The 16,611-nt window shown below is 39.9% G+C and overlaps 1 protein-coding gene across 5 annotated transcripts in view; it reads right to left on the bottom strand.

The window, feature by feature from the left end:
* Positions 1 to 16,611, bottom strand: part of CARMIL1 (capping protein regulator and myosin 1 linker 1) — a 303,069-nt gene that overhangs the window by 77,836 nt on the left and 208,622 nt on the right. For all 5 annotated transcript variants that reach the window (XM_057699574.1, XM_057699573.1, XM_057699569.1 and 2 more), the window contains 4 exons: positions 14,986 to 15,158; positions 13,242 to 13,310; positions 10,377 to 10,470; positions 3,923 to 4,021 (listed from right to left, as the gene is read on the bottom strand). In XM_057699574.1, coding sequence (XP_057555557.1) covers positions 3,923 to 4,021; positions 10,377 to 10,470; positions 13,242 to 13,310; positions 14,986 to 15,158 — 435 coding nt within the window. The remainder of the gene's footprint in view (positions 1 to 3,922; positions 4,022 to 10,376; positions 10,471 to 13,241; positions 13,311 to 14,985; positions 15,159 to 16,611) is intronic.

Below are 16,611 nucleotides of genomic sequence, written 5' to 3'. Positions count from 1 at the left end.
AGAGATCAAAAGCAGAGGTGGAGTATTCAGTCATGTGAAGGTCCTTCCTAAACAAAGACTAGAGACAAAAATAAATACATGAACAGTTATGAGACTTCAATGTTTCATTAAAACATATTTTAATCCCTTCAGTGTCACCCGGGAATGATGACTGGCTGTGTGGTTGGCAGGAGCAGTAGTCACAGAGGGTCTATTCTTTCTGCGTTCCTATTTCTGGAAACTTCAATAAGAAGTTTCAATAAGAAGTTTCAATAATAAGGAGATAAATCTCTCCTAAGGCGAGTGAAACAATTAAAGTCTGAAAACTGCTAATCATCATGTCCTAAGAAATCCCCAAAGTGAAAAGGTGGCAATATACCTACTACATAATGGCTCAAATAATTCAGAATGATGTCACCTATGCAGAATTAAACATCTGTATATGCCTCCTGTGTATAATTTCCTCTTGATTGAGAAGATGGAACTTACTTTTAAGAATTAGCATTAAAGGTTGCAGCAGTAATTTTTTTGGATGAGCAAACCCCCTGTGAATGAGGAGAAAAGTTAAAAGGAGATTGTATTAAGAAAAGCCTGCATTATGGTAGCATAAAGGAACCCAAGGCAAAGGGTCAATGTAAGATTTCAGCACTCTCATTGCTTTTAATGTTAAACACTAAAACTAGGAAATAACAGTAAACCATGAAGTACTAAAAGCTAATAGTAGTCCCTTGCAAGAAAAAAAAATTTAGATTTTTAAGGCATTAGTAAGGTCAAAATAATGTTTTCCTTCTCATAACCCCGTTACTTCACCAATATTCATAATTACTGTTTTTCTTTTCCACAACACATGTTGCTTTACTTTTTTTTATATAAATAATACATGCTTACTGTAAAGCATTTGAACAATACTGTGATGTATAAGAGAATAAAACTCGCCTAATCACAACACCTGAGACTACCATCATTAACATGTTGGTGAACACTCTTTCACAAATCTCTATGCACATCTATGCAGTCATCCATATAATTTTACCTACTTGAAAGATTATACATGACACATTTATTATGGACACCTTTCTTTCATTCTCTTTTAAGAAAAAGGAACAACAAAAAATTAAAATGACATTTCATTCCAAAGCAGTAAAATACACATTCTTTTCAAGAGCACATGGAACATTCTCCAGGATAGGTCACATGCTGGGCCACAAAACAGTTCTCAATATATTTAAGATTGAAATCACATCAAGTATCTCTTCTGACCAAACAGTATGAGACAGGAAACCTACAAGAAAAAAAACTGCAAAAAAAAAACCACAAACGTGAAGGCTAAACAATATGCTACTAAACAACAAATGGATCACTGCAGAAGTCAAAGACACCTGTGGACAAATAAAAATGAAAACACAATGATCCAAAATCTATGGGAGGCAGTAAAAGCAGTTCTAAGAGGGAAATTTATAGTGATACAAGCCTACCCTGGGAAACAAGAACAATCTCAAATCCTTACACCTAAAGAAACTAGAAAAAGGAGAACAAAGCCTTCAGCCAGACTAATCAAGAAAAAAAAAAAAAAAAAAGAGAGAAGGCTCAAATAAATCAATCAGAAATGAAAGAGAAGTCACAAGTGACATCACAGAAATACAAACAATCATAAGAGGTTACTGCAAACAAATATAAATCAATAAAATTGACAACCTAGAAGAAATAAATCCTAGAAACATACAATCTCCCAAGAGTAAATCAGTAAGAAATAAAATATACAAACAGACCAATTACCAGTAATGAAATTAAATTAGTAATAAAAAACTTCCAACAAGCAAAAGCCCAGGATCACATGGCTTCATAGGTGAATTCTATCAAACACTGAAAGACTTAACACTTATCCTTCTCAAAGTATTCCAAAAAACTGAAGAGAAAGAAACACTTCCCAAGTCATTCTATGAGACGAGCATTACCCTGATACCAAAACCAAAGAGACATCACAAAAAATTAAAATGACATCTGCACAAAGTAAGGAAATAGAACAAACCATACAAAATGGTCTCAAATGAGAAAACTTTCCCTACCAGTCAGTTCCTCTCAATCTACTGAGATAAACGTTTTTGAAAACCCTATGCTTTTTAAATTCTTTTCGTAGCTTCCATTTTAAATTTAAATAGTAGATTTATATCTGTATTTTTGATTGATGAATTATAGAACAGAGGATTATTGCATGAAACAAAAAGTACAAATTTAATATACTAACACTCACATTTTTCCCTCTTCAACTCCTAATTTTAATGTTTCATTAATTTTACATTAAGATTTCCAACATTTATATTTTTTTAATGTAACAATAATTAGGTTGTCCCTTGTCTAAGTTGATATTAAAATTTTAAGTCCACTAAAATGCAGGTACAGAATTATGATTACGGGATTCATAGAGAAAGAAATGTAATCCTATATCATTTAATTCTACAGCTCAAAGCAGGTTGTCCCAAAGCAGCAATTTTTTAAAGTTTTCTTTCAGCTTGTACAACTTCCATGATTTCATTTCTGGTACAGTTTCTTATTTATACCTCATATTGTATACTTTCTTATGTTTCTTTGTTATGCTGGAGAATTTCCTCAAAAAGCTTTTGGCATATGGAATATTGGGGGTAAAATTTCTCAGTCCATGTCTGAATATAGTTTTAGTCTGCCCTCACATCTGTTTGATAAAATGGCTAGATACAGAATTCCTGGTCCAAAACAAATCCCCCTCCAAACCTCATTTGTTTCTAGTAATTGAGATTGACACTAAGAATTGGTTCTAGTTCCCTTTTAAGATAGCCTGTTTATTCTCTCTGGAGCTCTTTGAGACGTTTTTTCTTTATTCTAGGTGTTCTGATCAGCTGTGGGCCTTTACCTATTTCTCCAGATCAATTTCAGCAGGTCATATCAACTCAGAGATTCATATGAAATGCTTTTCCATTATTTTCTCTTTTTAATTTTTTCTATTATGTCTCTTTTTAAATTTCAAAGTTCCTATTAGCAGGCTATTGGCCATTTTTAATATATTCAACATTTGACTTACTTTTCTCTCATATTTTCATGTCTTTTTATTGCACATTTTAAAATTTTCTGTTTTTTACCAGAGAAACAGCTTTATTTGTGCCCTATTGGTTAATTTAATTCTATATTACTGTTTCCATATTTTCAATTGTTAAGCATTATTTCTTATTCTCTAATTATCCCTTTTCATAGCAGCTAATTCCCATTTTATGGATATAATATTCTCTCAAGTCCTTTTAAACTTACTAATTACAATACTTTTATAAAGTCCTCTATTGTACTCTGAATTATCTGACCTCAGTTCTTTGGTTTATCTTCTTCTTTCTTTGACATCCTATACATTTTCCTCAAATATCTTATGATCCTAGGTTTTGGTTAATATTTTTGGAGGAAAACATCCCATGCTTTTTTTATTCTAAAGTTGGGTAAAGAGAAGAGGAATGAAGTACAAGAGAAAAACACTTTAGTTCCTCTTCAGCACTTGTGTTAATTAGTATTCAACAAATTCTTAATTATTCAGAGGAATCTGGGAATTTGTTTCCTACTCATAGAAGTGAGAAGGAGTAGAAGAATAGGAATAGAATGTCTCCAAAGTAGCAAATTTGAATGCCCTCAGATATTTATTATCTGTAATCAAGGGTTCCTAATAGTTGTATACAAGTCTACGATACACCTTACTGACAATCTTAAAAGGCACAAAACCATCAACAATGAATAGTGCATATTTAGCATTAGAATTAACCTCCCCCAAACTCTACTTACATTTGTTGTCATTTTCGGAAATGGGTTCTTACTGCCCCACTGGGAATGGTTCCAAGATAGAAATCCTTGGTCCCTGGCTCTCCCAAGGGACAGTTCAGCATGAGGAGGAGGAGAAACCAGCACTGGGAGAAAACTGGTGCCCTCTTACCTGTTGTGTGGTGCTGGTGACAATGCCCTGCTGTAGGCGGTAGGCCTGCTCTTGAAGGTATTTTCTAGTCTCGTGATTCCGGAGCAGATAGTTTTCTATCTGGAAATTAAGCACATGTCTCTCTCAAGAACACATTTAGACTCAGCAGAGCGTAAAGTCATCAGTGCAACAGCCAGCTGCTGAACTGAAGACCCAAGCAAAAATAATTCACACATCCTGCCAGGGCCCTGACCCCAAAAAACGTATGAGATGGGGAAACACTATGGTCGTGACGCATTCTGGCTGTCTTTAGTTAGAAATTTCACTCACAGGTAACTGTGGTAATTTTTATGTGACTCAGTAGTTGAGAAAGATGAGTAAGCATTTAATTGCCTGCAGGGTTAGAGACCCCACTTAGTGACTTCTCATCACTTTCCTGTACAGGATCGCAATCTCTCTCTCTTATGAATTTTTAACCAAGAAACAGTTCAGATAAATAAATACCCCCTACAGTGTATGGATGGTCCTTTCTGAACCTCTGTGGTTGAATCCACCAGCACTCAGAAAATTCTTTAAGGGTAAAAAAAGGAGAAAATAGTACAAAATTGGAAGGATACAGGCTGGTACAACTCAAAGCCATATACCAATTTCCTTAATCCACCAGGTTTACATGTTTTCTCAAAAACAGGAATGGTTTTAGCAAAATTACCAAAAATAAGAAAATGGATTTCTATAGAAAATGAGAAATCGTGAAGTTGCTTGACAATCTACATTTTTATACATAATGTTTGATGAAAAATTCATACAAATGATAACTAGATTGAAATAAGGTACTGAAGAAGAAAAATATACAACAGGTATATAATACATTGAACAAAAAATGCAGAGTAAACTACTGGGAATAATGAATACCTATTCATGTGTTTTATTCTGAAGAGTGATTTAAGATGATTACGAATGCTATTTTTTTTTCAACTGCTGTTTTTATTTGCTTTAATAATGCAACTTAACCATTTGGCTTCTAATTTGTCACTAGAGTTCCCTGGTTAAGAACTTCTAATAACTGTGAGGCTTTTAGGATTATTACATTTTCATTTTAATTTTGCATATGCTAAAATGACTACTTAATACCAATTAGGAACAATTAAAATACAGGCTATAATTACTATCATCCCTGGAAACTACAAAGCAGAACAAAATGTACCATTCTACTAAACATAAATGAAGAAATTATGAAAATGAAAAGATCCCTGAAATGAAGCATCATTAAAGTGACACATTAATACCATGACATTACATTACATTAATTTTCTCTTGCTGCTTCCCAAGAAGTCATCTCTTTCCAAGGTGACATTACCATCAAGGTAGAATGTCTTTGCTACAAAAGGATTCCTGCCTGAAATATGACAGGCACACACTGCCACCCAGCTTTGGGTGCTTTTGTTTTGTTATTTGTTCTTCTACATTTGGCCTCATTCAGCCCTGGCCGTGGGCCAGTTCTGAGAGCAGCTCGTTTATTCAGGCGGCTCAGCTCACATACAGGCAGTGCACCCAAGGCTGGCCCACGTGCTTCCAGGCCTTCCCCAGGTGCACCAATGGTGCCGCACAGCCTGAGCCTGGAGGGAGCATTTTAGAAAAAAAATAATATTCAAAGCTCACTTCTAAAAGCTAGTGTAAGGGGAAGGAAGAAAAACAATGCTTAAGTGTCTTTAATAATAGTCAGGTACACATCCCCACTGAAAGTATTTGCAGAGACCAAGACAGAGAACCAGGACAGGACAGGGGCCTGACTCAGGTCAAATGGAAAGAGAAAGAGCCAAAAGTGCCCTTATCAACATTTGCCAGTGCCCCTGCACAGCAGTGACCTGGGAGACAGTCTAGAGTCACTTAGACATCTTCAGTCTCATTGCTGAAAACAACAGCAGCACAGAATGCTGTTAATAAACACAGCATTTAATAAAAAATGCTGGGGTTTTTTAGATTAAAAAAAAAAAGATTGAGTATAGAATCACAATATTGTTCTTCAGTAGAGTAAAATTAAAGAGCTTTATTTCTTCCAGAGGACAGAGTTCTGTTAAAATGAAAACTTGAATATATAAGAGCATAGTATGTATTTTAGGGGGAAAAAAAAACAATAAATGTGAGCCTTAAAGTCACCAATTTTTCATTTGAAAAAACCCATAACTTTTATAATTAATATATTTGTATATTCTGCATTTGTTCTTTGTTTCTTCTTTTATCCTCCCCTCTTTTTCTGCCTTCTCTGGTTTTAAGTATTGTCTATGATTGCACTTTTCTTTCCTTTCTCAGAATGTTGAGCATACTTCATAAATACTTTAGTGGTTGCCCTAGTGTCTGCAATATACACTTACAATTCATCCAACTTCTCTTTCAAATAACACTTCAGTTGTCCCTTGAACAAATGGGTTTGAACTGCACAGGTCTGCTTATAAGTAGATATTTTTCAATAGTACATAATATAGCACTACACAGTCCATGGCCAGTTGAATCCATGGATGCAGACAAGAAGGGCCAACTGTATACCATTTCACAAGTAGTGCAGGTATGTTATAAGAGAGTATCGCCAATTTCTCCCTGTCATCCCTTGTAACACCACTGTCTTAGAAAGTCTTTATTTCTTCCTTATTTTTGAAGGAAAATATTGCTAGATACAGAACTCTAGGCTGCTTTTTTTTTCCCCCAACACTTGACTATTTCACTCCACTTTCTTCTTGCATGCTTTCTAACTCAAAGTCTGATATAATTCTTATCCTTATTTCTCAGTATGTAAGGTGTATTTTTCCTCTGGCTTCCTTCAAGATTTTCTCTTTGGTTTTCTGCAGTTTGAACATGACATGCCCACACATCGAGATATATATATATATCTGCTTGGTGTTCTCTGAGATCCCTGGATCTGATCTGTGGTTTGGTGTCTTTCATTAATTTCAGAAAATTCTCAGTCATTATTACCTTAGATATTTCTCCTGTTCCCTTTTCTTTCTTCTCCTTCTGGTATTCCCATTACAGGGCTGTTCAATGTTTGATCATTTTTCCCACAGTTCTGGGATAGTCTATTCTTTTCTCCCCCCAGTTCTTTTTTTTTTATTCCTCTTTGCATTTCAGTCTGGGAAGTTTCTATTGACACATCTTCGAGCACAAGCGCAATGATTCTTTCCTCAGCTGCGTCCAATCCACTGATGAGCTCATAAAAGGCATTTTTTGCTTGTAACAGCATTTCCGATCTCTAGCATTTCCTTTTGATTTTTTCTTAGAGTTCCTATCTCTCTCTTTTATTACCTATCTACTCTTGCATGTTTTCTACTTTTTCTGTTAGAGCCCTTAACATATTTGATCATAATTATTTTAAATTACCTCTTTGATAATTCCAAAATCTGTGTCATATCTGAGTCTGATTCTGTTTGCTTTATCTCTTCACACTGTGTTTTTTCTTGTCTTTTAGCATGCCTTGTAATTTTTGCTGAAGGCCAGATATGATGTATCTAGTAATAGGAACTGAGGTAATCAGTGTTTTAATGTGAGGTTTTTATGTTCCTCTGGGTCGTGCTGAATGTGTGCTATACCTGCATGAGCCAGTTACATTCTTCTACTGACCTTGTTTATGTTTCCCCTACTGTTTGGGGGTTTCCCTAGAAACACCTCCTTAAATAAGAGTATCTTACGGCTTCGCTCAGTTGTAGTTCACTGTTATTACACGTGATGTATGGTGTAAATGTAGCGGGGGGGGGGGGGGGGGGGGGAAGCGGTCTACAATCTTCTGATCACATTTAGGCTTTTTTTTTTTTTTTAAACTGGGCCTGAGTCCTTGGACTGTGACCTTCAGAAGTGTTCCTTGGCCTTTTTTTTCCCCCTCCCTTAAGTGAAACAGGAAGGCTGGAAGGGGCTGCAGTGGTCTAATTGTCTGCCACTAGCTCAGATAAGGCTCTGGTAGAATAGTTTCTCTTGAGGGTGTGCCTTTGTTATGGAGAACAGCATGCTCCGAGTATATTTCAAAACGGTTACTTTTTCCCTCCCCCCTGCCAGAGACATGAGTGAATTATCCTCCAATCTTCATTGGGATCACTTGTTTGGGTTCTTGTAACTAAAACCCATGCAAAGGTCAGGGCCTCCCTAAGACTGAGCCCTTAGGAGTATTTAGCTTTTTTTTTTTACACTTTTAAACTAGTCCACACTAAGCCTCCAGCAATTCATCAGTTATTGTTTAAGCATTCCTCTGAGTTACCTGCTCCACTAGCTTCTGCTCCTGGGAAGCTGATCACAGCCTTGATTCTCTGTATTACCATCTCTCCACTTTCCAGGGTGAGTTTGCCTTGTAACCTCAATTCTCTGGCCGACCTAAGAAACGTCACTGATTTTCTGTTTGTTAAGCACTTTTTCTTGTTGTGAGAATGGGAATGATGACCTCCAAACTCTTTACACATCTAATCTGAAACCAGAAACCTCGTTTCTGTAGAATATGTCTTTTGTTACAAGCTGACTAATATTCTTTAGGAAAGTGTAATGATATCTAACATTTGTATATTGCTTTATGGTCTACAAACTGCTTTTCACATATACCACCTCACTTGACCCTCAGGGACACCTTAGGCAAATTACTTAATCGCTTGTCAGTTTTCTTATCTGTACAATGAGGTTATAATAGAACCTATCTCATGGGTTTATTTTAAAGATGACGGATGTTAATTTATGTAAATCATTTAAAATAATGTCAGGCACCCAGTATGAACCATACGCTAAGGGTCAGCTAAACACAGTTATTGCGTGGCTTTATTTTTCATATAGATGAAGAAACTAAAGTGCAGAAAAATTACTTACTAAACTTACAAAGCTGGGAAGAGTTTGATTTAGTCAGATCTTCCGAATCCAAACCTTAGATGGTTTCTTTGGCTACACCACAGCTTCCTCTCCCCTCCACTCCCAACCTTACTCCCTTTAATTCAAGAATGTCTAAAGAACATCTAAGCAGGCATGCCAGGTACTGCACTAGCTTCTGAGAATAAAACAAGATGAAAAATACAGCCTCTGCCTTCAAAGAGCTCATAGTCACTGGGAGAAGGGAAAAAAAAATGGAGGCAGGTAACTTAAAACAATGTCACAATGCCAGTGACAGAGAGAACCACAGGAAATTCTAGAAGGGGAAAGGGACTCTGAGAAGCCTTCCTGGATGAGCTGACCCTTGCTTTCAGTCTCAACAGATATGCAGAGTAGTGAAGAAACCGCGAGTAGCATCTAGAGTCGTGCAGTGATTCTCAAACATTACAATCACCAGGACAGCTCAGAAAAACACAGATGGCTAAGGCCCACCCCAGTTTCTGGGGCCCAAGAATTTGCATTTCTAACAAGTTCCCTGAGGTAGAACAAAACAAAGGCTAGGGTTGGTAAGAGATGAAGTTGGCGGTGAATAGGAAGCAGATCCTGGGCAGAAATTCATGCCAAGATAAGGAGATTAGGCTTTATCCTAAAAGCAACCAGGGAGGAACAGATTGAAGGTTTCAGTCTAATCAAATTCACCATGAAGGAAGATGGCTATTTTTGACTGCGGCTTGGAAAAGAGACAAGAGGATGTAATCATCCCGGTGAGAGAGGATGAGGTTTGAATAAAGGCATCTGTTACAGGAATAGAGGGAAGAAGAGTTAATGAAGAGATTTATGCTATAGAATCAGTAAACTTGGTGACTGATTGGCTACAGAAGATATAGGGGAAAAAAGTTAAGCTTAGGAGAATAGACAGAGGTTGGTACCACCAGATGAAAGAACAAAGAGGGAAGAAAGATTTAGAATATTTCCCAAACAACACCATAATAAAGGTGGAGTAGGCTTCCCCAGATGCGAAATATCTGAGTATATCTAAAAGTAGAGAGAAAGGCAGCCAAAACCATAGAAAGAGTGGGGTGAAGATATGAAAGAGGGAGGGAATGACTCACAGAGCACATTTCCAGCACCGGGCAGAGATGCTGGGGTCAAAGGCACTGAGGATGGCTGGGCTTCGAAGGGGAAGTTACCCACTATGCTCTGGGGTTGCCAGAAAGGAGGTGGGAAGGGGTATGGATTGGGACACACGTATAGACAAAGGTGGTAAAGCCAGATCTCAGTCATACCCTAAATTTCTCAATGAAGAAGGAAGGGAAGGCTCTAGCTGTTGAGGATGAAGCTTGCGCTAGCTGACATTCACTTGCACACATTCTTCAAGGGACAAACGGGAAGTTATCCGTGCCTAAGCTCTGGCATGTTGATGTTGTAAGAATGTTATTTTACTCCACTTAAATTTCACAAGTTTTAGTCTTCATTTCATTCCTCCCCCCATCACGCACTATGCCAGTCGTGATCACAAGAATACAAGCTCATGTGAAAAAAGCTTTGTAAAATACAAAGCACTGTTCATACGTTCAGAATTATCATTCACCCAATTCCATTCAGATGTTTACTTATTATATTTAAGCTATTGATCCTTCAATACCTTCTGCAGCGCCTCTTCCGTTTTTTCAGGGTTTGTTTTTAAGGCTTGAGAAGCATCATACATGGGAATTGGCATAAATCTCAATGTGTAGTTCCTAGAAAAAGAAGAAAATGGAATGTTTATGTGAAAATAATTTCCTATTACCTTAATTCAGCACTCTTTTTTAAAATCCGAAAAGAGAGCTGCCAGAGTATCTTAGAAAATTCTAAACTACCAGACCATCTTAGGTCCTCGACTACAGGTCAGCCAGGTCAGCTTTCTTTCCTATCACGAGTGCGACACCACAGGTGACCCCACCAATTCACGCCGTCTACAAAACCTACACGACTTGAAAGAATCTGGTTTTGTTGTTTTGCTTTTGGTTTTCCATTACAGCAAGGACAGGATTTTCCCAGTGGAACTGGAGAGATGGCCTGAGAGAAAGGCTGGGGAAGGCCAGCATCAACTCACTACTTGGGTTTTCGTCACCAAAAGAGCTGAAGGCACCTTGATCACCACAGTGACAACGTGTGACAGACCCAGAACAGTAGAGGAAGAACGCAAAATAGGACCAAAACATGTGCTTGCCAAGCCAAGGACGTGAGCATCCACAGAAACAGTCTATTCAGGCTCTGGGCTCCTCTAAATAAGCGAGTCCAAGACCAGTGACTGTCTTTAGAAAACCTTCCTGCCTGGCTCCACACCCTGACCTCCGCAGGTCCTGGCAGCTGACACCCGAAATCAGCCCCAAGTCCCCCAGGCTCTGACACCAAGGAAAGCAACTGTGGAACACTGGATCTGTTTATTACCTCACAGCTGTTGATCGGCTGATGAGACACAAGAATGCAAGGGTGAGTCATTTCTGCGTGAGAACTTTGAATCTGCACTCTGGCCTCTGCTCCTGACCCTGCTACAAAGCGCTACGTGCCTGGATGAATGCTCACACCTGCTCGCCTACCACAAACTCGAGCCCTGCAGATGCCGTCTCTCTCCCAACCAAAATGCATCTGTCCGTTCCTTACAAGACATTCAGGAAGAATGACCTTTGGGGCCACGTGTTGGCAACTGGTGCCTAGGCATTCCACAGCTGGCTTGTCTTAGGTCTCTAAACAACAAGCAGCACTCACGGTGGGAGACTTATGAATAGTTAGGTGGCTTCTACTGGAAGAATACATTAACAACTAATTCCCCAAATAGGTACTAATAACGAAGAAATAATAAAGAAAACAAACAGTCATCTTAATAAAAGCAGTCAATCTGGATGGTTACCTAATGGGGAAAAAAAAAAGAAAAAAAGCCTGCTCTTCCTCCAGTCCTTCTTACAGGGTGGCTTAAAGTAAAATGAGCAGCAAAGACAAAGCTGTTATTTCTATAACTTTAATTTTTACCTTAGCTTTGAGCAAAATTGCTTTTGTTTGACTTAAGAGGAGCCAGCCAACAGAAACTAAGAGGCAATATGTCTTTTGTTGCAGCCTTGAAGATTTTCTTTTCCCTCATCTACTTTCACCATGCTTCAGACCAGCGCGGTTTATTTAAACCAAATGTGGTTTCACACCATTGGTATCTTGGAGCACAGAGTACATAACAGACTGTAATCCAGGGAGCCCTACTGCCAATCTGGAGATGTAGAGTGTTGCGTGTGCATCCTCTTGGCTTCTCACAAGACCTGTCTGGGCTGTCCGTCTGCAACATCATTAGGGTGGCAGCTGTGCTGTTAGCACCCAAATGCAGCGATGTGTAACTATATGCTTCCATTTAAAGGTTTTGTGGTGCAATAGGTGTAATTACAGGAGGTTCTGCAGTCACAGAAGGCTCCCAGGAGAGGTGGCCACAGTGAATGATGGTACAAGCTGTCTTATCCACGTCTGGTGATGGCCAGTGGTGGCAGCAACTCTGACCTTCTGGCTAAAGGAGAACCATGGAATTTACAACTGAAAGCCACTTAGAGAATTTACGGTGACTTTTCACTTCATGAAAATCAGTGAGGTGAAATGCTTTGCTTAAGACTAAAGGCTTGTTGGTGACAGAGCTGGGGACTGAATGGAGGGCTCCTAGTTCCAGCTCTAGGGTTTTATCCAGGTCACCATGCTGAGCACGACAGCTCCACCTAAGGGGCCGTGCCCGGAGGGAAACCTGGGAAAACCCCCAAAACAATGAGCACCCCTCCCCCTCCACAGGGGACCAACTTCTACGCTACTGTCCCCTAATCTGCCTCCTACATTTTGTAAACTTTCATTTTTAATACTATGCGTCTGCTTTGATCATTTCTGCCAGTAGAATACAATATGAGCACCGAAGAGCTCAGAAAGAACCAGATTTCTGGCATTTTTTTTCCAGCCATGTTTATAGTCTTTCCTCAGTTTACTGGAAAAGTAAATGTGACAATAAATAATAATTGCAGAACTTTAGTTATGCAGGTATTAAAGAAAGCCTTTTACAGAAATGAGACCAGTGAACCCTGGCCTTGCTATTTCATCAATTTGTTTTTTATTTGCTGGACCTCAGCTTTCTTCTCAACACTGGATTCAGAGTTGTCATCCTGGGCAAAAAAGCAAGACTCAGTGGGAGTAGATCAAAAACCACAAAGAGAAAGAAGCAAGGCGACCACTGTGTGCCCCCCATCCCCCACCTCCACCCCCCATGATCTGGTGTCTTTCGGCAGAACAAGCATCTCTGCCCTCGTTTTATAGATGAAGAAACTCACACCGGAAGAAAGTCAATGTCTTCCTAGATCCCATGGCTGGTTAGCAATAGACTAATCGGAAGACTAACTCAGACCCAGATCTTTTGATTTCCACTCTCTTGCTACTTCTATTACCCCACAGATACACAAACACCATTGGCTCTTTTCTATTTTTCTAGAAAGAAGCCCTAAGTAGAACTTACTTTTCCATAGCGACAGCTATATCTTGAAAGCCTTGTGCGGTAATGTTGTTCTTGTCCCATATAACAGTCCTGTTTGGAAACCAAATCACATAAATGATCAGACACTTAAGAATGGAGGAAATGATTCTCCCATTGCAGATAAATCTCTTACAGGCAACATCGTCTATATTTCAGTACAATAAGCAAGGAATAATGTTCAGCTTTCTTTCAAACAAAGCAAGGATGAGCATTTCCCCAACATCAGATTCCAAAGCCATTCTCTGCTCAAGTTGTATGAAAAAAATCATACTTAAACCCAGCAGCACACACATTAACTTACCATTACATCACCTAATGCTTTACCAGCCAGCAATCCCTAAAAACCTGATTTCCCTGATATTCTCCCAACATATTCTCCAAATAGCATTCTAGAATTCAAGTCTGAGGCTGAAGCTATTTACACAAGAGGTTAAACAGTCTAATGTCCAACATAAAGAATTTCAGATACTGAGACTTTTTTACATTCTAAACAACTAGAATGTAAAAATGTAAACATCGTATTTTCTGATGTATCATCATTGCCCTTACGTGGCGTGACCAGCAATCCCAGAAACTGAGTTTACTCTGCTGGCAAAACCTCAGTCACTGTAAGAAGGCTGTTTCCTTTTTAAACACAAAAATCTATTTTAGAAGAAAAGTAGTACTTTCCTTTCAGAACGCGAATACTTCAGAAGTATTTTAGGGTTTGTCAATTCACCTGGCACATGAAATGGCTTTTATTTGTCTGAAGGCTCCCAGACTCACAACCTCTAATTGCTTTCCCTTCCTAACCTCAGTGACCTTCCTCACATACATACTGACCTTCAAAGAAACTGCTACAGTTTCTGGCTTTTGCCTTCAGTTTAGACAGAAGGTGCAGGCTGTGCCTTACACTGGGGAGCAAGGGAAACAGCAAGAAAGAGCCCTTGAGGAGCGGTGTGAATTATTAACTTTTCCCTCACTGGACTGCTGGGCTAGGTAGCAACCGGATCTCTTGAACGATGGATGGTAACGTGGTTACCATGTAACTAGTCCCTAAGAGAAGTGACTACCGCATAGTTCATCCTTAAGAAAAGCCAGGCTTGGGAAACACTAAGGATGAAAACCCCTGAACCAAAGAGTTAGCATCCAGTACGAACTTGCCCTTGACCCAGTGGACTTCCTAGATCCTTTGGGTTTTAGGTCTTTATGTCGGCAGGAGTGGGAAGGGAAGATAAGATGCTGGGCTCACAACTGAGTACAGGGAAGCCCCTCGTGTTACTCCTCCAGTCTTCCCAGCTCTGCTCATTTGGCTCTGCCCCCAAACCCCTCCTCTGCTGCTCACTGCCTTTCCTGACACATCGGTCAGCTGTCAACGCTGCTGTGAAATGGGAAAACGCAATGGTTCTCAGTCATGGTTACCTCGCAGTGGAAATCTTTAAGACGGCAGTTTGAAGGAATCACTGTGTCTAAATTTGGGGACACTCTCCTCCATATTTTGACAAAAGACTTGAAGCTGTCGCCTCTGCTCCCCAGCTGGTCACCTGGGAAACTCAGGCCTCACGCAGACACAGCCAGCTCCCCAGTGTCTGCGGGTCACACCCTCTTCCAGACCTTCCTTAGAACCAGCATCCACTCCTCTAGGTCCCGGCCCGCGTACCTGAGCTAGCTCGCCAGTGTCTGCGGGTCACACCCTCTTCCAGACCTTAGAACCAGCATCCACTCCTCTAGGGCCCGGCCCGCGTACCTGAGCTTGGTGTTAATCTGCAGCGCCTTGGCCAGCATCTTCGCCCCCATGTCCCCCATGCCATTCCCACTGATGTCCACTTTGGTCAGGGAGGTGTTGCTTCCCAGGGCGTTGATGATGATGGTGACCTCGGTCTTGAGTTTCGAGTCAGCCAGGGACAAGGACTGCAGAGGCTGTGGAGGGAACACCAGGCAGTGCTCACACGGTCTCGTCAGAGCTGCCACTGCTCTCTGGGACCTGCTTCATAGAGAACCATCAGGGGAGGGACCCACCGCACAAAGACAAAGTGCCTTATTTGGGAACTTCTGGCCAAAAGACACTGATGAATGGGACCTGAAGGCTCTGGACCTTCAGACTTAAACATGAAAAGCTTGTGTCTTAATGCTGAATATCAGCCACTTTTCTAAGGGAAGCTTGGAAAGATACCCAGAGTGGCAGATGCCAGCTTTTTTGAAGCGGAGGATGGGAAGAAAGAAACATACTACACAAAAATATCTGCACTTCAGTATGGCAACACTATCCCTTTTGACCCATTTTATTTCTATGTGAGGTAAAATGACGTCTTAAAATACGAGTAGAGGAATACTAGTACTACTTTACTAGTAGTAGTAGTAAATGCAAAATAAAACCCAGCCAAGATCAATAACAGCTGACATTTATTGAACACTTAGTATGATTAACCACTATTTAAGCTTGTTACACGTATTTACTCATATAATCCTCCCAGTAACCCAATACTTAGGTACTAGGTATCCCTATTTCTCAAGTGAGAAACAGAATGGTTAAGTGATTCAACCAAGGTCACATGGAAAGTAGCTGAACAGGCATCAGAGATCTGCTTGTAGATTTTGTGTTTTTCACTCCCACACAACATTGCCCCATCAGCTTATCCTAGACCTTTTTGATCCTTGCTCTGAGTTTTGTCATAAGAGCCAATCAAAAGACACACCTACAATTAAAAAAGAAAAAGACAAATGTGTGTGACCTTTTCATTACCATAAGCTGTGTGGTGAACCCAAGCCAATCCACTTACTGTCTATTTAAGCCAGAGACTGAAAAACTGGAGGCAGGTTTTGTTCAGCCTGCATAGTATCTGACCAAAAAAGAAAAAAACAAACAAAAAACAAGGATGGGGCTCCCTACGTACACCCAGCTCACACTTACTTGTTTCTGCCACTTTCCTAGCCCTGTGGACATTTAAATTGCAATTTGTGATTTCAGCCATAACTGAATTAATGAGGTGGTGAGAATTTCTAGGACTTCGGCCAATGTTGCTCTAAAAGTCACAACTAAGACGTCCCTTGGGGATTTGGATGTCTTCTGGGTGGCTTGAGGGGGGTCTACACTGGCCCAGCCATGCTAAACAATTCTATATGCTAATTCCACAAGCAGATCTGACATTACAGGGAGGTGGATGCTGCAAACAGTTTCTTGGATCATTATGACCAGGTTCCATGGTGGGACATCTTGAGATTTGCCTGGGTGGTCTGTAGGACCCCCCCCATACAAATCCTGGGGTGTATTTGTGTCCACTCGACCACTGAACATGGACTTCCACTAGAACACCTGTTCGAGGCACATCTGCCAAAAGGCTCAGGCGCAGGATGAGGGGGTTGACAGTTTCAA

Source organism: Hippopotamus amphibius, chromosome 11 (assembly GCF_030028045.1).
Source record: "Hippopotamus amphibius kiboko isolate mHipAmp2 chromosome 11, mHipAmp2.hap2, whole genome shotgun sequence".
Lineage (NCBI taxonomy): Eukaryota > Metazoa > Chordata > Mammalia > Artiodactyla > Hippopotamidae > Hippopotamus > Hippopotamus amphibius.
Note: the sequence above shows the minus strand (reverse complement) of the source record. Positions and strands in the feature narration are given on the sequence as shown.